At 42.0% G+C, this 21,258-nt stretch overlaps 4 protein-coding genes across 9 annotated transcripts; 3 read left to right on the top strand and 1 right to left on the bottom strand.

The window, feature by feature from the left end:
* Positions 1-530: 530 nt before the first annotated feature.
* Positions 531-3,962, bottom strand: avpr2b.1 (arginine vasopressin receptor 2b, tandem duplicate, 1). Its single transcript, XM_019881128.1, has 2 exons — positions 2,956-3,962; positions 531-1,725 (listed from the first exon to the last, which is right to left on the bottom strand). The coding sequence occupies exons 1-2, from the start codon at positions 3,782-3,784 to the stop codon at positions 1,517-1,519; spliced, it is 1,038 nt and encodes a 345-aa protein (XP_019736687.1). The 5' UTR covers positions 3,785-3,962; the 3' UTR covers positions 531-1,516.
* A 2,402-nt stretch (positions 3,963-6,364) lies between these two features.
* vhl (von Hippel-Lindau tumor suppressor) lies at positions 6,365-8,089 on the top strand. 2 transcript variants are annotated; one of them, XM_019881130.1, is made up of 4 exons: positions 6,366-6,792; positions 6,970-7,092; positions 7,345-7,560; positions 7,709-8,089. In XM_019881130.1, exons 1-3 carry the CDS (start codon positions 6,606-6,608, stop codon positions 7,536-7,538), a joined length of 504 nt encoding a protein of 167 aa, XP_019736689.1. In that variant the 5' UTR covers positions 6,366-6,605; the 3' UTR covers positions 7,539-7,560; positions 7,709-8,089. The 2 variants fall into 2 exon arrangements, with proteins under 2 accessions (XP_019736688.1, XP_019736689.1); XM_019881129.1 differs by having other exon boundaries at positions 6,365-6,792; positions 7,345-8,089.
* A 3,182-nt stretch (positions 8,090-11,271) lies between these two features.
* On the top strand, positions 11,272-16,806 carry tatdn2 (TatD DNase domain containing 2). 5 transcript variants are annotated; one of them, XM_019880436.1, is made up of 8 exons: positions 11,272-11,564; positions 12,141-12,435; positions 12,616-12,701; positions 12,741-12,978; positions 14,021-14,782; positions 14,858-14,985; positions 15,808-15,991; positions 16,125-16,806. In XM_019880436.1, exons 2-8 carry the CDS (start codon positions 12,151-12,153, stop codon positions 16,263-16,265), a joined length of 1,824 nt encoding a protein of 607 aa, XP_019735995.1. In that variant the 5' UTR covers positions 11,272-11,564; positions 12,141-12,150; the 3' UTR covers positions 16,266-16,806. The 5 variants fall into 5 exon arrangements, with proteins under 5 accessions (XP_019735995.1, XP_019735994.1, XP_019735997.1 ...); XM_019880435.1 differs by adding an exon at positions 13,992-13,998 and having other exon boundaries at positions 12,616-12,978; positions 14,046-14,782; XM_019880438.1 differs by having other exon boundaries at positions 12,616-12,978; positions 14,261-14,782.
* An 838-nt stretch (positions 16,807-17,644) lies between these two features.
* Positions 17,645-21,258, top strand: ccdc174 (coiled-coil domain containing 174). Its single transcript, XM_019881453.1, has 11 exons — positions 17,645-17,784; positions 17,956-18,063; positions 18,142-18,242; positions 18,307-18,365; positions 18,452-18,605; positions 18,678-18,773; positions 18,851-18,981; positions 19,067-19,161; positions 19,423-19,567; positions 19,663-19,803; positions 20,458-21,258. The coding sequence occupies exons 1-11, from the start codon at positions 17,743-17,745 to the stop codon at positions 21,072-21,074; spliced, it is 1,689 nt and encodes a 562-aa protein (XP_019737012.1). The 5' UTR covers positions 17,645-17,742; the 3' UTR covers positions 21,075-21,258.

Genomic DNA, 21,258 nt, shown 5'->3' with positions numbered 1-21,258 from the left:
CTTTTTTGCTAATAGTGCTCATGCTTGATTCATTGTGTCTTGATAAATGTACGGGACAGTGGAGCCTTGAGATACGAGGGACCCAACTTCCAAGTTTTGCAAGATACAAGTACAAGTAGCCGACAGCACAATTATTTAGTTTGGAACGGTGTAAAATTGAAAGAAGTACCAAACAGGAAATGGTCTTTTAAGTTTCTACACAGCTTAGTTTTTGTTGAAAATGACAGTGGAAACAGCAGATTTGAATCAAATGGCTTTAGGTGTCCCTAAACTTATTTTTGACACTGATTTTGATTAAGTCTTTACTTTCTCTGGGAAATTATGTTTTTGAGATCGTTTCATTTTTTGTTTTTTAACTTTGACATATAAAAACTTAGCAATATGGATTTTAACATGCTGTTGTAATTTATAGTTATGACGTTTAAAAAAAAATCATCTGTTGGCGAATCTAATCCTTAATTCATAAATATTACTAAATATTACTATCTTGCATATGATATATTGTATTATTTTATATAATAATAATAACAAGAAGAATTATTATAAAAACCTGGTGTGCTTGAGACAAAAAATGGCAGATTTGGAATCAGCACTAAAAAAAATAAAACATCTAGAAAAGTTTAGGTTTTCTGTATTTCTTGACCAGTGCTATTGAAAGTCATCTGCGGCATCCTGCTTTTTATGCCTACAGAAAGTGACAACTAAAGGTTAATTTTATATTGTACATCTTTGGGCATGATTATTGATGTATATTGTGAGATGATACGTTCGTTCGTTTGGAAAAAAAACAGGATTTGTTTACAGTAAAATTGAAGGATTGGTACAGTAGATGATGTACAATATTTTGTTTTATCCATTGTTCTTGCTCACTCTTATGTGTGTTTAATGTGTTTGTATCATTTCAGAAATGTGTTTCAAGACCTTTAAAAAAACAAGTGTTGAAAATACTGTAAAAACATGCTGAGGGTGTCATTAAATAGGATATATCTATATAACAGAATTCACTTTTTGAGGGGGTCTGGAACGTAACCGTTTCAATGGAGGCGGATTACTGTAACGGCATTTCAATTCCCTTCAAAGGAGAGAGATTATTTTTGATCGGATTGTTTTGAGTTCAGCGCATGGCCACTGGAAAAAAACGGAACTCGTATCTCAGGGCACTACTGTATTGGTTCTTCGTTGTGCGGATGTCTGCTGAATGTTCTGTTACTTGAGTTCACCATAACAAAGGAATGGAACATGATTGTTAATACAGACTTTTTTTTTTCTTTTCTGGCACCTCACTCAGGCACAGTTGCCCTCGTCTTGTGTTTGTTCAACATCCTGCATCTGGAACACACTTCCCCATGCAGGCCACCCACTTGTGCTTAGCTGAGAGATGCTGTATTTAAAATATCGTGTGTCACTGACAAATGATATCTTGCCAGTCCAGAGAGACCCTGGAGGATTAGCATCTGCTTGGCATGCACCAGGCGTCAACACTGCCTCACCTGCTTCCTCCCCCGAGACGCTTTCTTCACTTGTCATTGGCGAGGGTTTTAAAACTGGTGTAGAAGGTGCTGACCAGCGTGGCTTCATCGTGTGTGGAGTCCTTGGCGAAGGAGTGCCGCTGGCACACCGGCACGAGAAGCCTCCGAGGAAAGGGACCACTGAAGAGGAGGTAGATGAGGGGGTTGGCGCAACTGTTGAGACTGGCCAGCAACATCAGGATGGTGAACGTGGCGGCTGCAGTGACAATGGGTCACAACATTAGGTACACCTGCACAATTTCACAAGATTGGAGCTGGATCAAAAATTCAAACTCTGCAAAGATATTAATACTCATTTTTTTTGCTTGACACTATTGTTGTTATAGGTGACAGTGGCATCACCTCATTTGACTTGAGCTCAAATACAGCAGTGGGTGCAGAAATGATTAGATTTTTGTGCAACCTTAATTAATTATCAATGTATTAATTGTCTTAGGTCTGTAAACTTGAAATACAAGCACTGTATTCTTTGAAAAAAAAGGAGGCTTCAAGTTGTTTATTGCTAAGGTAGGAGCTGGGACAAAGTCGTCAGGAAATTCCACGTGTGCCTTGTTCACTTGCTTGTCGGAGATGCTTCACCAAGCCAGAATTCATGGGATTAATACTGAAACATTGCTTTTGATTGTATTACATCATTCTAACACAATTTTATGACTATAATTTGCACATTTTATGGCCAATCCGATGACCACATCCGATTGGAGGACGTCCTGATATATTGCTCGGAAACAGGCCGCCCGGCTCAAGTGATTAATACTGAAACATTGCTTTTGATTGTATTACATCATTCTAACACAAGTTTATGACTATAATTTGCACATTTTATGGCCAATCCGATGACCACATCCAATATGGAGGACGTCCTGATATATTGCTCGGAAACAAGCCACCCGGCTCAAGGCAATGTCTGTGCCAGAAATAAAATGTAAAAATAATATTTTAAAAAGAAGAGGAAAACAATCCGTATCAACATATCCAAAGGGTTTGTGAACCCTGTGTATGTCTGATGGAAGAGCTTCAAACGACCTTTTAGTTACTGACCCCAATGTAATATGTCCCTCCCCCCTTGCCGTACTGCCATTGTGCCAGGGGGCAACGTGTAGGAAACTAAACATCGCCCAATGCCCGAAAACTGATCGTCGAGATAATGACATCACTACTTTTGCTCACATTAGTCAGACAAAATCATACCATTCATTCATCCATCTCATAAACACCTCAACATTGGTATTTCACAACACAAAATTGTCTACTATGATCAAATAATTGCATTTAAAAAAATACTTGTTTATGTTCAGAGATCCGTGCCTCACGTGGGGGGCATGGCGCCCTAATGTACATATTTTATGCATTTTTTTACATTTTCCCAGCTACGATTGATTTAATTTCATTTAATTTCAATTCTTTTGGATGGAGTGCCACTTACTTTCTTTGGGCGCGTTGGGGTCCCATGCGGACCACAGTTGGACGGTGAAGAAAGGAGACCAACACACCACGTAGGCCACCACAATGACCACGGTCATCTTGAGGGTCTTCACCCTGGCTTTGGACATGCCGGCTGCGCCGCTGGATCTCGGGGGCAGAGCTCCCGCCAGACCGCGCCGCGGCTTGCGGCGCAGGTTTTGTTGGATGGCCCTGCAGATGCGCACTTGGCAGAAGACGAGAGTGATGACGGGCACCACGAAGATGACCGCCGTGGTCCACGTAATGTAGGTCTTGAGCCCCCACGGCTGGACGAATTTGGCCCAGCAGTCGAACACGCCGGGTGCCACCTCCACACGGGAAAAGATGAACACCTGGGGCAGGCTGCCCACTAAGGATACCCCCCACGCCGCGCACACAGCCGCACTCATGCGCCGGTGCGTCCGCTGGAACTTAACCATGGGGTTGCACACTGCCTGGTACCGGTCCACCGTCATGGCCACGATCATGTAGGTGGACGAGAACATGCCCAAAACCTGCAAGTACTTCACCAGGCGGCACACCAGGTCCGGACCGACGAACCTGTCAGTGATGTCCCACATGAGTTGCGGGCACACCTGGAAGAAAGTGACCACCAGGTCGGCCAGGGCCAGGTGGAAGACGAATACGCGCATCCGGCTCATGTGCTTGCGTTGGCGCCACAGGACCAGCAACAGGATTCCGTTCAGGACGGCGGCGCTGGAGAAGATGATGGCCAACAGGGTGATCTCAACCCTGGCCAGGGTCTCGTCTCTCGGATCCGCTTGCTCGCTGTCGTTGATTGTCAGTGACATCCTCTCTGGCCGACGTGCAGGTATGTGACCAAAAGCGCAGCTTGCACGCAAATATTCAAAAGCCAAATCGGCTGTTTTTCAAAGTGTGCTGCGCGAGTAGAATTGTGTGGCTGCCTTTGCACCACTTCTTAAGTCAGAGGTGCAGAGTGGGTGTGATCTCAGGCTGGAATCATCAAGTGTGTGCACGTGTACGTACGTGCGTCTGCGTGAGTGTGTGCGTTTGTGTGCGTGAGTGCTCCACTGATTTACGTGAGGCTGAGACATTCAAAGTAATGTTTGTATTTTTTTTAAAGCAACCGAGCATTTTTTTTTCTCTGTTTACAGATTCAATTTATAGCTGATGCTATACAGTGGGTATTGAGACATCTTCTCCATGCCGTACATTTAAACATCTAAGAAAGCTAACTTAATATGTCAAGTCTAATCGGTTTAGGTGTTGTGGAGTTATCATATGACAGACACAACCGATATGTGTAATGATAGAGAGACAGCTACAGAGAAAGACAGATACAGTGGATATAAAAAGTACAATGGTGGATGAAAGCCCAGAAAACCGTCAGTGGCAAACAGAAGATGCCTTAGAACTGATAAATATCTGGAGGACTGGTTAGTGTTAGAGCACAAAATCCTTGAATATGCCACAAATCTTTCAAGATTGAAATTGAGACATGCATGCCCATATTTACGTACTTCGGTAAACACTGCACCATGCAACATCGCGTTTTGTATGCGTGCACATCACTTCATAGACACATTCCGTTCACATTAGAAATCGCATTCGTTTTGTAGTGTGAATATAGACAAGGAGATAAAACTTAACCCCCCCAAAAAATCTGAATTGGCCACACGGTCAGCAGTGTCAACATAGTTTGATTAACCCCAAATAAAGTTCAGCTATGTTCAAGGAGACTTTTTTGGGATATTTTCTACTTTGTAGCGTAAACCTGAAGGTTTTGTACTAACACTGACTGCTACATAGAACGATACTTGCCTTCACCTTAACAAAGACCACATTTCCAGCAGCAATGCGAAGCATTTATCTGGGCGATTTCAAGTGTGTTTTTATTCTATGTAAGGTGTGGCTTCTCTTCCCGTTTGCCACCCTTTCCCTATTGCCGAGACTTATGAGGAAGATGGTGGCCGTACTTAATTTAATACTTACCAGACATTTCCTGCAGCTCCTTCAGTGTTGTTGTTGTCTCTCAGCAGTCCCCTGACCATATTTCTTCAAATTTTAAAAAAATCAGTTTTGGAGTTTTAATTCCTGACAATGTCACTGTTGTGCCATATTTTTCCCACTTGATGATGACTGTCATCACCATGTTGAATGGTATATTTAATATCTTGGAAACAAACCATACCAAAGCCAAGGCATTGAACAGGGGTGTGTAGACTTTTGCTATATCGTAGATACACACAGATGCATACATACATTCACATACATCCTCATTTAGAAATATACTGAAGAAGCTGTACTTGTGCATATATTTTTGGTCTGTGGAGGATGTTGACTGAGCTGCGATATATGTCGCTTCACACATTTTTTGATTGAACTATCTTTGGTCCCAGCTTCAGGCCATGAATCATACTTCTGAAATGCAGCCACTAATTTGGTGTGGTTATGCCGGTGGTGTGATCATTACCTCAGGCATGGGTTTAAAATGTCACACCGTAGAGTCAACTGGGTTGAGATAAGTCTATATCATTCGCAACATTGGATAAGCGGATCAGAAAATGGATGGATGGATGGATGGATGGATGGATGGATGGATGGATGGATGGATTCACAACAGCTTCTTTCTTACAGATCACACCTCTTTGTATGAAGTGTTAGAAGTTAAATTAGGTTGTGCAGGCCGTTTCATGTACAGTATATCATTTAGTTCAATCATTCATACAGCACCTTATCCAGTTCTGGCATTCACACGCAGTCACGCACACATTTAGACAATTTGAGTTGACTTAGGAAACTGAAGTACCTGGAGAAAACAACTTCCAACCAGTATGCCACAGCACATTAGCGTGCTGCAAGAGATCATTAAATAATCAGTATTTGGTTGTTTTTTGTGTGTGTGTGTGTGTGTGTGTGTATGTGTGTGTGTGTGTGTGTGTGTGTGTGTGTGTGTGTGTGTGTTTTCTGAAAAAATATTGTAGGAGGGTAGCAGAATTTGAGCATTTGAGTATTATTGTCAGTGAAAGCAAATGAGCTGGACTTTATACATAAGTTTGAAATGGCTTTGGGAATTCTGTTATGAGGCTAACGTTATGTCAAACAATAAAATAAAAACTAAACGAGAGGCATAAAAGATAGGATATAAATACAAAGGTCAATACAAACTCATTTTTGGCATCCTGAATACATATATAATCATTTTATAGAGTAATACATTTAAGTAATGCACAATAATAAAATAAAGCAAGGCTGTAACATGAAATGTTAGGGAGGTCAATAGCTTTACGTTCACAAAATGTTATACAGGATATAAATGTGAGACTGCAGGTCTCAGACCAGTGACGTCAGTAACGTCTTCATCAAATCGCCCGACTACATAGAAGAACAAGACTGATATCACGTGACTCCTAACCGGATATGCGAAACTTGTAAACATTCAAGTCGAAGCGGAAGTCGGTAGCGCATTTTCTCCTGCTTGGCCGTGTAAATGTTTTCGTTTTAAATGTTACAAATTAGGAGGTGGACTTAAGTAACTGACGGATAGTTTTTGTTCCTGTTAGTTTTTCGAGTCTAGTTAGTGTTTGCTCGACGTGGCTGGCCGTAGTCCGAGAAGAAGTTAGCATTAGCGCTAATTGGCGAACAGCTCAGATGTCGCAAGATGGAGATGCGTCTCTGCCTCTGGTTCGCTCCCTCCACACTCGCATTCCCATGAGTCTTGTGTTCTGCAACCGCAGTCCCCGAGTGGTCCAGCCACTGTGGATTGATTTCCGTGGGGAGCCACGGCCATACAACGACTTGCAGCCCAGAACGGGACGAATAATGAACACCTATGTCGGTAAGGTAACCCTTAGCCCAAAGTAAAAGTGAGGTGACTGACTGTGAAATAGATCTTTTTCAGATCATCACGCAACACACCCGATGAGTGTTGCGGCATAGTGGTTAGGCATCACGAGTGTAATTTAAGAATATTGTTGACGTGTGTTTATGATTGTGACCCCTCCCACTCACTCAGGCCACCCTTGGATGTTCAAAGATGTAGAGAGTGATGACCTGTTGAGGGTGAACGGCAAAGAGCTCTTCCTGCCTGCTCTGGCAGATGGTGGAAGTGCTGCATTTGTCAATATTACTCTGCCAGGTACATTTACACACACAGTCTAAATGTTGCTGATATTGACCGAGAAATGTGACGTCATTTTTAAACTATTGTCGGGCCAGTAATTATGGGTCAGATAGTTACTGTGCATCCCTAGAATAATATCATCATGTTACACTATACTTGAACGGATTAAAATTAGAACTCAGATTTTAAGGTTTTATTTTAAGGCACCTGAATTTGAAAATGATCAGTTTCAAGTGCGTACAATATTTAACTTGCATGTTTATACAGTTTACAGCCTCAAGGAGCGGGCCCTTCAGGTGATCCGACGCCTGGTACGGCCAGAGGACTATAGAAGTTTGGAAATAGCACGCTGCCTCATCGAGGAGCTGGAAGACCCGCCCAGTTTGTTAAAAAGTCTACGTAGGTTGAATCAGCGTGTAGAGCGTCATCTACTGGACAGAATCCAAGGCCAGGAGGAGTGATTAAGACCACTCCCGGGACTCTAGAACTGTAGCTCAACAACAAGGCAAGCGGATAAAGACTGAACTTTCTCCTTTTCATTATTGGATCGTTTGACAGAAACTGCCACCTTTCATTACGGTAAAAGACACTACTGATCTGTTGCTGTTGGTCAGCTTCATTTTCCTCTCGGTAAGAGGAATGTGGGCTGTATGAGATAAAAATGTCTTCTGTGAAGCAGTGTTTTTATTGGCCCTTAAACACGGGCAACCTTCATGACTAATGAAGCGTTTTCCCAGGAGGATTGTCAGAAAGATGATTATGCAAGTCTTGGTCCTCAGAGGTTCTCTCCTACCCCTTTTCCACCCAAAATATATTGGTGCTCGTTTGGCACCACTGCTGGGCTTAGTTGGTGCTGAACAACTTCTTACAAAGAACATGTTTGATTTTCCACCGGCAAAGAACCAAGTATGAGCTAGCTCATTACATCATTGTAAAGCGTCCAAACGTCACTGCTTACGTCGATGTTTACCCAAGAGCGCCTCAGCTATTATTAATAATAATAATAATAATGCAACGTAGACATCTGCAAGACAACTTAGCATAGCATCGCTTATACTTGTATATAGAATATAACAGTCAGGGACTTGCAATCAGCAAAGGCTAATGTCTTTCTTTCATTGTAGATCACAGGTGTCAAATTCAAGGCCCGGGGGCCAGATCTGGCCCACCACATCATTTTATGTGGCTCGCGAAAGCAAATCAAACATGCTAACTTCCATGATGCTCGCGAAAATCTCTACCGAAATTTAAAATTCTCATAGGTAATAAATAACACATATTGTAACCCATTTTCTTGTAACCAAACCCCTCATTACAGTAACTTAAACAACAGTTGAATAAATTATCATTGACTTTTTTTATTTGGTTTCAGTCATAGCGGCCCTCCAAGGGAAACGGTAACTAAAATGTGGCCCACGACAAAAATGAGTTTGACACCCCTGTTGTAGATGATCACAAGGCTGGCTGCAATCCGCGATCGCTCTTCTGGTAGGACACAATTGTGCCGGAGTTCACCGCTCAACAGTTTGTGCAAAATGTCCATGCGTCCAGGGAGTCATTGCTCTCCATCTGCGATCGTCATGATAACCCCGCCCCCTGACATAGTTGGTGCCAGAGTCTGATCCAACAAATAATTGGGGCCAGCTTAAGCACCAGCTTCAAGCGCTAGAGTTAAAGCCAATTTCAGTGGTGGAAAAAGAAAGAACTGGTGCTCACCGGGGCACTGGCTGGGAATGAGCACTTTAGCACAAGCGCAGTGGAAAAGTGCCATCAGTGTTAACCCAGCTCCAGACAATCAACCCTCACACTCAGCCTCAAGATGATGGTCAATTGAGGAGTTTTTAGCACACAAAGACACAGACGCTGTCTTTCATACGCCAGAAGAGAGACAAAGGTTTAAAGAATGGACCTCCGGTGTTCGTGGGGGATCCGTAACCTTTGTTTAAAACAGCCAAAGTTCTTGAAAAAGTAAGAAAAAAACGTCAATAAGCATTTTCCACGAAAATTGAGGTTTACACGGTCCAAATAAAATAAAAATATCGAGATCTGGTAAGAGGTGAATCTGCAGGCGGTGATGAAATGCTGAAGTCATCCTACTTAGGAAGGCAAAGTTTAAGTCGTATTTTTAACTTCATCTTAATTGTTGCCAGGTTTTACCTTATCATTAATCCTATGCTTATGTTACTTCGGAATAAGTTCCATTTCCAATATGCTATGCTTGTCCTTGTTTCTTATCAGTGGAACCCCGCTGTGGTGCCATCATAACAAAACACAAAAAAAAGCCAAAGAAAAAAAACTAGTCAGTCCCTTTGTAATGCTCACTGACCTTAAGTCTCATAAGATTTGTTTGTCTGATATTTTATTTTTGGGTTCAGGGTTGGGCTCTTTCAATTTTAAGGTTTCACTGTATTTGATGTCTGTAACTGCTGAGCATTGAAATGTATGACTTCTTTTGTCGTTTAAATTAGTTTCCTTTTTATTCCAAATCTGACCAATATTCAGTGAGCAGACACTGTGTGTAGGTTTTGTTCACAGATGCTATTTACCTCACATTATATGAAATATTAGTCAATATTTTCTCCTGTATGTGTCTTTATCTGGGAAAAGCTTTGCTTTCAGTTACAGTCTGTTCATGTGTGACAGTGACAGAAATTAAATTCAGTTATACTCTTATGTAAATCAAATACAGAGGTCAGTCTTACTATTTTATGCACCTATTGAACGAGCATGATTACAGAACACATTTTTTTTGAACAAGCTGAATTGTGTTATGCTTTCCAAAAACCTTAACCGTTTATTTCAAAATGTAATCAATTCATGTATTGTGGTCAGAGCCCAGACTTGAATCTGATTTCAATATCTCAGGAGAGATCTGAAAATGGCTTTGCATCACCCACATCATCGAACCTGATGGACCTTCAGAGATGCTGCAAAGAGGAATAAAAATGCCCCAAAGTGAGAACTGTCTTGTCAGAATTAACCAATCACAGTCAATGTCATGTTAAACGGGAGTCAGCTTATATGTCACCATTTTTAAGAGCTTCCACTTAACCCAAATACATTTCAGATGTTCTAGTAGGCTTTCCTGACATTCTAACTTTTGAGGAAAAGTCTGAAGGTTTTGAGGTCTGACCGCTAATTCAAACTGTTCAAAATTCCCTCCACCTTGTCTAAGGCCCCAATTACAGATGAAGATAAACAGCCCCAAAGTATGATGCCGTTCCTTTGGTGATCAGTAGTGTTGAGATTTTGCCAAACTTACCGTTTGAAATTCTGTCAATTAAGTTCAACTTTGCATTCACTGGATCATAACAAAATCAAATGTGTTATGTTTGGCTTCAAATCACTCCATGTCTTTTATGTTTACAAAGAACCACGGCAGGGGGTAAAAATGGTTACTTTTATTAGGTAGCATGAAAGAGGCTTCCGTAAACAAAGAATTAACGACGAGGGTGGTGCAGTGGGCAGCTTTCTACTGCTTTGGGAGCAGTTGAGTAAATTGCAATGAGGAGCCATTGGTAGGAAGGAAATACACTGATTTGTTTACTCCACCTTCACATGTGGTGAAGCCAGCCAAGATCGAACCGGGGGCCCTCTGATCAGCTGAACCATAATGTAGTGGACAAGACCTCTTCCAGGATTTAAATTGCCCATCCATGACAGAGACTTTGAGATGACTGTGCGGGTATGCAGTCGTCCACATCAATGTCTAATGTATGCTGTCATTTTTTGAATGTTTGAAATGATGATAGTTTAAAAACATCAATATTTCTTCACTTACAGATAAAGGATATAGCCTCGATGCCTACAAGACAGTTCTGGGATTACCCAAACTCTGAGAGGATTTTAATTTCCCAATCCTGTGCCTTGTGTTTAACGAGTTTAATAAACTTTTCTACACAGGGTAACACCAATTTTTTTTCTCCTTCAGCCCTTGGAGTTTTTTCAACTTCTAATGCCGCACAATTCATTGATCCAGCATTTTCTTCAACATTTTAATGGCATAAAATAAAATGAAAACAATAAGTACTGCCAAACTACTTTATTGCATCCTTTTCATAACCTTGAAACGTTTCAATTACAGTAAATATTAGTTTGAAAACGTCTAACTGGAGAATACAAAACATTTATTATTAATAATAATCACAATAGGAACAACAAGATCAAAAAGAGTAATATCAATTATGTTCCACTAAATGCTCGCACCTGTTCTCTTGACCAAATCTCGCGAGGTGCGACGAACACGGAACTCTGTCTCCATCTAGTGTTACAAAACGCTATAGCCAAACAACGTTCTATTCGGAAATAAAACTTTAGTTACTTTATCGTCCTAAAAATCACTCCAAGCTTTCTGGGTGGGGCTGAATCACTGAAACGGACTGGACGCCGTTCACTATCGTCACAAATCTACGATTCCACCCCCAAGAGACAAGTTAACTTTCATCTAAAGAAAGAAAAAAAGTTTGTACGCACACGTTGATTTTCACGTGAGTACCTACTGAATCTACAAATATAAACCTACTTTCATTTGTGTTTTCACTTTAAAAATGTCATATTTGCTTTTTAGTACACACGTTGCGGTAAAAGATGGCTAATGCGGAGCTAGGTGGTTAGCTAGGCTAATGCGAGCCTTACTTGGATATTAAAAGTTTCTCTGGTGTTTCTTAGTAAGTTCCAATTTTTTGGTGGCTCTAACGTTGCCACGTGGTAAAAAAAAAAAAACAAACAGAATAAAACAAAAGATTGTCTTGAGTCATTCTTACGTTACACTGCCAGTTGAATGTAAACCGTTAAGATGCTTCATGCTTGGTGAACCCTGCGTTGCTGCAACGCCCTTACATAGTCTTAGTTTAATCATGACTACTTTTCGTTCTAATATTTTGCCCGTTTGTAACCTAAATAATAGAAACAACGCTAAAAGTACACGCACGCGAACTTTTTGTGTAATTCCTGCCTGACTTTTTAATGCTTGTGACTAGTCTGTGTTTGTTTGTTGCCCAATAGAGTTCACGAATTCATATTATGGTCAATTTCCCCCATGGGATCTATCTATCTATGTCTAGGTTTTCCAACATGGACAGCAACAGGAAAAAGTTGGCTTTTAAGATATCAAAGCGTCAAACAGTCACCTCCCCAACTGTATGTTCCCGTCAAAGAGATGGAACACTCACGCCTGGCAAAGTGCTGCCTAAAGCAGATTTGCCCCTCACCAACTCCCCTGGACCAGTTGGCTTTGGCGAGCTGAGTCTCTACACCCCTAAGAGGAAAGCGGAGTCACCCCTTGATGAGGTTGCCTCTCAAAGCAAAGTTGAGCTCAGGAAGCGCACCAGGAAGTATTTTGAAACATTCACATCCCAGGTGATTTTGTGCACTGTGCTGTCTGTCAACTTGTTGAATAATTTATTGTGGAATATATTTTGCAGTAACAGACAATGGAATATGGAAGATGAATAGAAGTGCTGTGTATGGTGTTACATGGGAATCCTGTGACTTAAATTGCGAGATTTTACTATTTTTTTTTTTTTGGTCATCTCACAGGACACCAATCAGCACGAGTCTGTACAGAGCAACGTATCCACTCTTGGCTCACACGTTTTCATCAAGAAAATGGACAGGACACCAGAAGAAGGCATGAAGGCAATCTACAAGATGGCATTATCCGCAGCTTTGGAGACCAGGGAATTGATGAGCACACCTACAAAAATTAGCACTGGTACTAGCTTCTCAGTGCCCCCTGCAAGCCCCCATGAGAAGAGCGAAGAACACAGTCAGGCTTCACTCAGGACTCATTGCTGCTGGTCACCACAGCTCAAGATCAGCGAAGATGAGTGCTCAACTTCTCAAGCTGTTGTGGTTTCAGTTGGCCAAAAAGATGATGTAGTGCCTCAAGTCGGCAATTGGGTAAGTCCCAGTTATTATTTTCATTATTCTATACAGTGCTTATAAAATGAGCACATGCTATTGGATTGGTTAGAAAACCTTCGGTGTCATTTCCAAGTCATGTTTTACAGGCCTCTAGTTGGAACCTCTGCCTCACATATCTCTGTATCAGCTTTGATGCCACCTCTGAAGACTAAATCTTTGCAGGACAACTGTTTGATATCTTTGATGTTCATAAATAACAGGGGGGAAAAAATGGTGGCTTTTATTGGCAGTGTAAAACGGTTCCGTGTAAACAAACAATTAACGACATAGTGGTGCAGTGGGCAGCGTTTGACTGCTTTGGGAGCAGTTGTGTCATTGGTTGCTCAAGGGCACGTCTGCCACTGCGGTAAGGGAATACTGCGACTCATTGCTCGTTTACTCCACAAGCCCATATGCTGCAGCCAGTCAGGATCAAACCGGGAGCTTTTTGAGCGGTTGAACTGTAATACTTTGTGTAAGTTTGAATACAGCCTCTGTAAAAGGAATAATCAATTGTTTGCCCTGGTAAAATCTTACAGACACAGCTGTAACGTATTGTCTTAAATCCAATCCAATCTAATTTGATTTGTTTACCATAGGTGAACCCACTAGTCTGATCAAATTTGCATCTGTTTCATCAAGTTATCTGTTTGCTATGAATGAACCTGCCAGGGGCATGAAGCCCCAGACAATTTAGCTACTTGGTTCATTAGTGCACACAAACCTCCTCCACCACAATAAGGTGACAGCGCAGGGAGGGGACAATACTTCACCACATTTTCAATTTTATATATACAAGTGAAGGTTGTAGTGAATGAACACTTTCGCTAGCCATGCAGACGGCCAGGTCCATTCAAGAGAATGAAGGGAGTGTCGTTTTTCCACATGCTGTATACGTGTGATGTTACAGTTTCAATGTTGTTCTCTATCAGGGTTTTGTGCTGGAAGTCGTCGTAAAAGAACCTCAAGCTCAGAACCATGACTCTTGTGTGCTCTTGAGTATATTCCAGATTCCTTGTCTTACCTTATGACTCCTCAGGATGACTCCTATGACGGCGGGAAATGCCTGAGCCCGCCACGGAATGACAGCTTTTGTGCTACATCTCCCTTTTCATCCCCGAGAGAATGCAGTGTGGACTTTAGGGATTTTAAAATGCCGATTTTTGTCTCAAACAAGCAGCAAGAAGGCAGAAGCCCTTCACCAGTGGCCCGAGTGGAAAGCGCAACTCTAAACGCCAAGACTCTCGACTTCTCAGACCCCTTTGCCCTGCCGTCACAGTCGGACAGTCGTGAAAGTGCCTCCTCAGCCACACGCAGGCAGTCATATGCTGGCTCTTCCGTCCATTCCCCCCGTTACTCATTTCAACATGATAGAGCTCCGAAGCCAAGACTGTCCATGGATAAACCGCAACCCCCTTGGTCAAGTTACCCACACAGCACCGGTGGCTTCATCGACACACACTGCCATCTTGACATGCTTTACGGAAAACTGCGCTTCCGTGGCTCCTTCGGCCGTTTCCGAAGTCTCTACCGCTCTAGCTTTCCGGCAGAGTTTCAAGGCTGCATTACGGACTTCTGCAATCCGCGGCTCATGTCTGAGGAGGCCCTGTGGGAAGATCTCCTGGATGAGGAGATGGTTTGGGGTGCTTTTGGGTGCCACCCACACTTTGCTCATGAGTACTCCAGCGTTCACGAATGCAGCATACTGAAAGCCATGGGGCATCCGAAAGCCGTGGCGTTTGGCGAGATGGGTTTGGACTACTCCCATAAAAACTCCACTTGTATCCGCAAGCAAAAAGAGGTAGGGGCGGAATCACTTAATCGGAGTCAAAAATGAAGCTGCGGTGTCGTCACGGTTGTTCGTCTTGATGTGAAGGTGTTTGAGCGGCAGCTGCAATGGGCTGTGACCATGAACAAGCCTCTGCTCATCCACTGCAGGGATGCAGATGACGACCTGATAGCCATCCTGAAGAAGCGCGTCCCCAGAGATTACAAAATTCACAGGTGTGTATTCATATTGTTTTGTTGGCTCTTGACAATGTACTACTACCTTCTTCAGGGATGTCTAAAGTCCAGTACCGTCCAGGGGCTATTCGGAGAACACTGAGAACACTCTTTTATTTGTTTGTTTGTCTGTCCGTTGGTGTATTCTAATAAATCAAATTCATCGCTCGTATCATAAAGTTGGGAGAAACTGTTGGAACATGTCACACTTGTTAATAAAAAAAATATATATAGCAAAAAGAAAAAGATTTGAATTTTCACGTCACAAGATATCACATTTTTACATGTAAAATATGATTGAAAATCTGTCATGTCATTTTTTTGTTATTTAATTAAAATGGCAGACGGAATAATACAGTCAGCCCCTGCTGTTGGCAGGGGATAGGGACCTGGTTCAAAAAAATTTAAAAAAATACAATACAGTATACTGTTTGTATTTGTAGAGTCTCCAAACTAGATGCAGGGTTCCATTTTTATTGTTGTTGTCCTTTTGGTTGAGGCGCAGTGTGTAATCAATTGGTGCAGCTGCGTTCGCCGCATCGCTCGCTGTGCGGCGGACCTAATACTACACAAAGCACAGGTTTAAGGATTTTTTTTTCTCCCCCCCACTTTAAAAATGTTTAACTGGTTAAAATATGTTGACCTCCGGTTTATTGAATTAATTTTAGCTTGCTGCACAAACACAAAATAAAGTGGCTCTCTTCTTCCATTTTCTTGTCTGTGCCCCTTTGTGGAAAATCTGTGGAGACCCATAACTACATCAACACAATCCTAACCTGCCTTTTTTTTGTCTGTATGCTTTGATTATTTTGGATTATGTAGGCACTGTTTTACAAACAGCTATCCGGTGATCGAACCCTTCCTGGAAGCGTTCCCCAACTTGTATGTGGGCTTTACAGCCGTGATCACCTATTCCAGTGCCATTGAGGCCCGAGATGCTGTCCGCAAAGTCCCTCTAGACCGCATCTTGTTGGAGACAGATGCACCGTATTTCCTGCCAAGAATGGTATGAAATGCAGTTTATTTCTTTTTCGATCCATTCACATGTATTTTATCCCAGCACCCCAAATGTGCTGCCTTTACTTTTATTGTTACTCAACAACAGAGGACACGTTCTTAAGTTTCTTCCATTCTGATAGGTGAAGAAAGACCACTGCAGGTTTTCCCATCCGGGACTGGGCATCCATACACTGCAGGAGTTGAGTCTACTTAAGGGGGAAGACATGCCCACTACGCTCGCCACCATCCGAAACAACACCACTCAGCTTTATGGCATCTGAAAATGGGGTTGAATGTTTGAAAAATCTTCTTTCATGCCGTTGGTTTCTTTTTTGGCTCCTGACTAATATTATATGTATCTCGAGTTTTGTATGTGCAGCGCGGTTTACATGTGTGCAATTGAATGCTGTCACATTATCAGCCGTTATTATAACCTTAGATTGATGTGATTTTATTGGATTAATATGTTTCATGTGGTCCGCTTTGGTTTGAAAGCTTGCCAAGTAAATTCAATGCTTGAACTCTTGCAGTTTTGTTTTTGAAGCAGCAGTGCCCACAAGAAGAGAGAGGTACACTACGGTACAGTATGGCGTGGAAGTGAAAAAGCATTTTTAAGGCACATTATTGATTGGGGGAATCAAGTACTGTCGCTCTGAAGGACAAGCACATTTCCACTTTGAAGTTCCATTTTGAGTGCTTTTTCTTTTGAGCAGGCAAGGTTTTGAAGAGAGATTGACGGCTCTGACTCATGAAAAACAGTTAGGGATGTTCCGGTCGACAGTTTCTCAATAAATACAATCCCAACATGTGGGTCAGAGTACACTTTGTACCGGACGCAACAAATGTGCCCAATGCATGCGGCAACACATCCACCTCTGCTTTGATTTGTCTGACTCTCTCACTCCAGGGGGTAATGAGGGGTTTTGCAGCTTTTCTGTTTTGTTGTTTGTTTTGAAGCATGTGATAATTTTTTTTTCTGTCACATGTCATGCGAGTAATTTCCTGTGGCGGCCCCTGACTGAAAGGGAATAAGCCGAAAGTTAAAGGGGAAAGACGTCACCTTTATACGTAGTTCTGAAAGTGTGTTAGTGCAGTGGAATGGAACATGTTTTCGCGAAGATCCAAAGCAGCAGACAAATTCGATGAAATAAATGTGTGTTGAAAATGTATTAGAATATCTAATGCGGAGGTGAGCAAAGAACAGCCCGCTGGCTATGTATGACTCATTCTGTTATTTCCTGCAATATTTGTTGCATTATTTTTTTTTAAATCATCGAATTGATCAATTAACGATAATGCCTTTTTTTTTGCAGTCAACTGATTTATTGTAAACATTGGACCACAAAATAGTAAAATAATTTAATTAAAAATATAATAATGGCCATTATGTTGTAACAGTTTTACAATCAATAATCCTATGCGAAATACAAAAATATTACAACTTTAAAATGTTTAAGTTTTTTAAATTATTTTTGTTGTATTTGTAATAATGATAAAATACGATCTATTATATTACTAATAAAATAAGCTTATTTTACATACACATTGAACCTACATATTGAGGAAGCCATGAAATGAGTACAGTAAATTAAAATCTCGTTTTATCGTAGAATTAAAATTAAAGTGCACTTGATAAGTATGGCCAAGAGTTGGCGGTAGTACAACATATATCAACTAGCAAAACTAGAAGAAGGTTAGAGGAGGTTCGTGCCCTCTCACGACAAATGTCTTCAAATTTGATAGAGAAAAGATTTTAGAATGGACAAGAAGAAAAGACCGTTTGACGTGACAGCGTCTTCGGTAAGTTGCACTTTTAGCAAGCAAACTATCGACATCGCGCGACGGTAAATGTCAAGAGAAACCCAGCTAACGTTAATTTTCATGCTAGTTTGCTAGCATTACATTCGATTCATTTACGTAGCTTCAGAAATGGTCTAAAGTAGATTCTTACACCTCTATGGCTTCTTGTAGCTGGTGGACCTTAAAGCGGAGCTGTACAGAAAGCAGGAGCAATTCAAACAGCAAAGACTTGGCCAAGAAAGTGCTGGCACTGGACATAAACCAAAACCCATAGTTAAGGTACGTAAAGTGTTCATTCAGATTTTTCCATGTTAATACAAGCTGTCAACTCAAGTTGCTGCTCTATTCACTGTGTAGAAACCAAATGTATGGGTTAAGCAAAACTCTGGAGTTTCGGCAAGAGCTGAGAAAGATGCAGAACAGCTTGCTGAGGAGCAGAGAACCTTGGATAGTGCAAAGTAAGTTGTCAGTACTTTCAGTCATAAAATAACACTGTCATGAATACTTTTTGTTATTTATTAGGAGCAAGCTAGAGGAAAAAGCCAAACTCTATGAACAGATGACTAAAGGAAATTTTCCAGGTCAGAAATGAGTGGTACGCCACCTACTGTATGTGTGATTGCAAAAAAAAAAAAAAAGTTCTTAATTACATTAACCTTGTTCTCAGATGAAGAGACGGAGGGGTTGTACCTGGTGGATTTTGCGCAAAAGATTATTGACAGAAGAAGAGAAACGCAAACACAGAAGGATGCTGACAGCGAGGAGGAGGAAAGAACCAGATTGTCCCCTGTTCCTCCTCCCCAGAACCCAGATGAAGAATGGTAATATTCATGATTATGATGTTGACCAGTTAAGTCGTGAAAAATAAACTGTTTTTCTTTGTTCCGCTGTAGGGTGGACTTTGTGGACGCTTTGGGACGATCGCGAAGGTGTATGAAGAAAGACTTGCCAGATTTTATGAAAATGGACTTCAACTTCAAAGGAACTGGGTAATTAAGCTTGATTTTTTTTTTTTTTTATGTGGTGGGGCATAGATGTGAGCTGAGAATGTGTTTGTTCCATCTAGAAAAGTCTCTGCTGACTTGCTGTCAGAGGACATGCGGAGAGAGCTGCAGAGGCAAGAGTGGGAGCGAGAAGAGGAGGAAGCCATGAAGAAGCCCGTTGGACCTGTCCACTATGAGAACATCAGGGCTCAAGGTTAGCTTTCGTTGGAGATCCACTGGAATAGGCAAGTGGAAACGGAAATTCGCCTTCATTTTTGTGCTTTTGTGTCATCTCACAGAGGCTCGGGAGCTTGGCGTGGGCTACTTTGCCTTCTCTCACGATGAGGAGGATCGCAGAAAGCAGAGGGAGACTCTGGACATGCTCAGGGACCAGGTGAGCCACTTATTTTAATATCCATTCTTTTCATGTACTGTTGGCGGGGTCACTCTCATGGTAAATTACGGTCTTTAAGTCATACTTTTGACCTTTTTAAATACATGTTTTTTTTTCAATTCTACCTGTTACATTTTTACAAAATATTAAGGATATTCGTTTTTCCAAAAAAAACAACCTCAACCCACCTGAAAAATACCAGTGTGTAAATAAATAAGCCTAGTATGCTCCCCTGAAATGGATGACCGTCTCCTTTTTCAGACGACTGACCAGCGGAGCAAGAGAGAGCGACTGAAAGAGAAAAAGAAGGCCATCCTGCAGGCCCGGCTGGCCAAAATAAAGCAGAGGAAACTGAAGGCAAAGGGGGATGTGGCAGAGGAAGAGCAACTCGAGGAGGAGAACGAAGGTTCAAATCCACCACAATGTCCCATTCTGTTTTCTTCCTTTGTTTCATTTGGTAATATACTTGCTTGTGTGGTTATGGTGATGGTGACTCTGAAGATGAGGACGTGACGGCACTCTCAGCTCCGCCGCATGATCCACCAGAGGTCAGCAGAGTCAAGAAAGTGGAAGTGGAGATTGAGGAAAGAAGGGACACCAAACCTGGAGTCCCTCATGTCCGAGAGTGGGACAGAGGCAAAGGTATGTTGGTATATCACCTTCACTGCATGACAGCATCAATACAGACTCATCTCCAGCTGTCACAAGGGCATCAAGTGTCACCAAAACATTTTTGTCTCAAGCACATTTTGGCCAATATGAATCAGTGTCAATTTACTTGGTTATGCATTGCGTTGCCAAAATTCTTACATGCACATCACGTTTAAAGTTCAAGAGACAAAATGAATGGATATATGCATTTTTTAAAATCACCTCTGTATGTTACTACTCGCAATTGTGTCATTGCTTGAATGTAAGGCGATAATATACATGACGAAATGTCGCACGTTTCCAACGAGACACAAAAGTCAGTTTTAATCTTGAAACAAACACAGAAGGCGGTTTTCCAAAAGCTCAGTTTTTAAGGACAAAAAGCTAAATTACATACGAAAATGTGCCTCTGTGTGTGGATGAAACTTATTGTGGTATTTAAAAAAAAAAAAAAAGTAAACATCAACTTCCAAGCCCCCGCTGTAGAAAGTTCTCCGCTGATTGGCAGGAAAAAAGCTAATCACCATCTGAAACATTCAAAGAAAAGTTATTAGCATTTGTCTCCCCACTCACAATTCAACTCACGTGTCTTTCCGACTTTGTCACACGTCATTCCACTTTTTTTTTTTCTTTTTTGTATTCCAGAGTCCATGTTCAGTGAGTGGAAAAGCCGGCGTCAGTCGGAGAGAGAGTCTGAGTTTGCACCTCCCTCCACGTACTTTACCGACCAAAAGCGCCCTAGACCGGCAAAGACACAAATACCTGAGAAGAAAAATCCCGAAATGTCCTTCTCGCGGTCACAGGCCCCAGCTGTGAACACTGAAAACCAGGATGATGAATCACGCCCTCCCCCTGCAGCCGCCCCTACACATCCTCCGCCACCACAAAATCCCCCAGTCCAGCCACAGCCTCCGCCACCATGTCGCCCACCAGTTCCCCCTGCCAATCTCCAGTACCTCCCTCCTCCTTTTTACCCTCCATTTACTCCTCCGCACTTTATATGCCCACCTTACCCATTTCCTCACTTCCCCGCCCACTACCAAAATCAATATCCCCCTCAGTGTCCGCCTCCAATGCCGAGCCAGTTCCAACCCCAGGTGCACCCTCAACCCATTGTGCCCAACCAGCCCCAGGTGCCCCCCCAACCCAGCGAGCCCAGCCAGCCTGAGCCAACTCCCACAGCAACAGAGCCCGAGCAGCCACTTCAAGGCCCCTCCCAAAGTTTGGACGACATACTCTCCTTCTACAGGAACGCCACCTGATACCTGTGTGGATAAAAAAAAAGGTAATTTGTAATAAAAAAAATCAACTGTGACAAACATGAGGAGCAACAATATTTCCCTCAAAGGATAATTAGCACACTTTACCCAATGTGCCATTTAGGGCCATTGTGAAATATTACACTTCTGTGGTTTAAAGATTTAATAAATAAGACAGATTTGCTAT

Source organism: Hippocampus comes, unplaced genomic scaffold, assembly GCF_001891065.2.
Source record: "Hippocampus comes isolate QL1 unplaced genomic scaffold, H_comes_QL1_v1.1 scaffold68, whole genome shotgun sequence".
NCBI classification, from domain to species: Eukaryota; Metazoa; Chordata; class Actinopteri; order Syngnathiformes; family Syngnathidae; genus Hippocampus; species Hippocampus comes.
Note: the sequence above shows the minus strand (reverse complement) of the source record. Positions and strands in the feature narration are given on the sequence as shown.

Bases quoted from the DNA above. Each gene is read 5' to 3' on its own strand.
- avpr2b.1 (XM_019881128.1), bottom strand. From the start codon at position 3,784: ATGTCACTGACAATCAACGACAGCGAGCAAGCGGATCCGAGAGACGAG. The intron at 1,726-2,955 runs GTAAGTGGCACT...TTGTCACTGCAG, and splicing joins CCCCAACGCGCCCAAAGAAA to CCGCCACGTTCACCATCCTG.
- vhl (XM_019881129.1), top strand. From the start codon at position 6,606: ATGTCGCAAGATGGAGATGCGTCTCTGCCTCTGGTTCGCTCCCTCCAC. The intron at 6,793-6,969 runs GTAAGGTAACCC...CCACTCACTCAG, and splicing joins AATAATGAACACCTATGTCG to GCCACCCTTGGATGTTCAAA. The intron at 7,093-7,344 runs GTACATTTACAC...ATGTTTATACAG, and splicing joins TGTCAATATTACTCTGCCAG to TTTACAGCCTCAAGGAGCGG.
- tatdn2 (XM_019880434.1), top strand. From the start codon at position 12,151: ATGGACAGCAACAGGAAAAAGTTGGCTTTTAAGATATCAAAGCGTCAA. The intron at 12,979-14,020 runs GTAAGTCCCAGT...ATGACTCCTCAG, and splicing joins TGCCTCAAGTCGGCAATTGG to GATGACTCCTATGACGGCGG. The intron at 14,986-15,807 runs GTGTGTATTCAT...TGGATTATGTAG, and splicing joins AGAGATTACAAAATTCACAG to GCACTGTTTTACAAACAGCT.
- ccdc174 (XM_019881453.1), top strand. From the start codon at position 17,743: ATGGACAAGAAGAAAAGACCGTTTGACGTGACAGCGTCTTCG. The intron at 18,243-18,306 runs GTAAGTTGTCAG...GTTATTTATTAG, and splicing joins AGAACCTTGGATAGTGCAAA to GAGCAAGCTAGAGGAAAAAG. The intron at 18,606-18,677 runs GTAATATTCATG...GTTCCGCTGTAG, and splicing joins CAGAACCCAGATGAAGAATG to GGTGGACTTTGTGGACGCTT.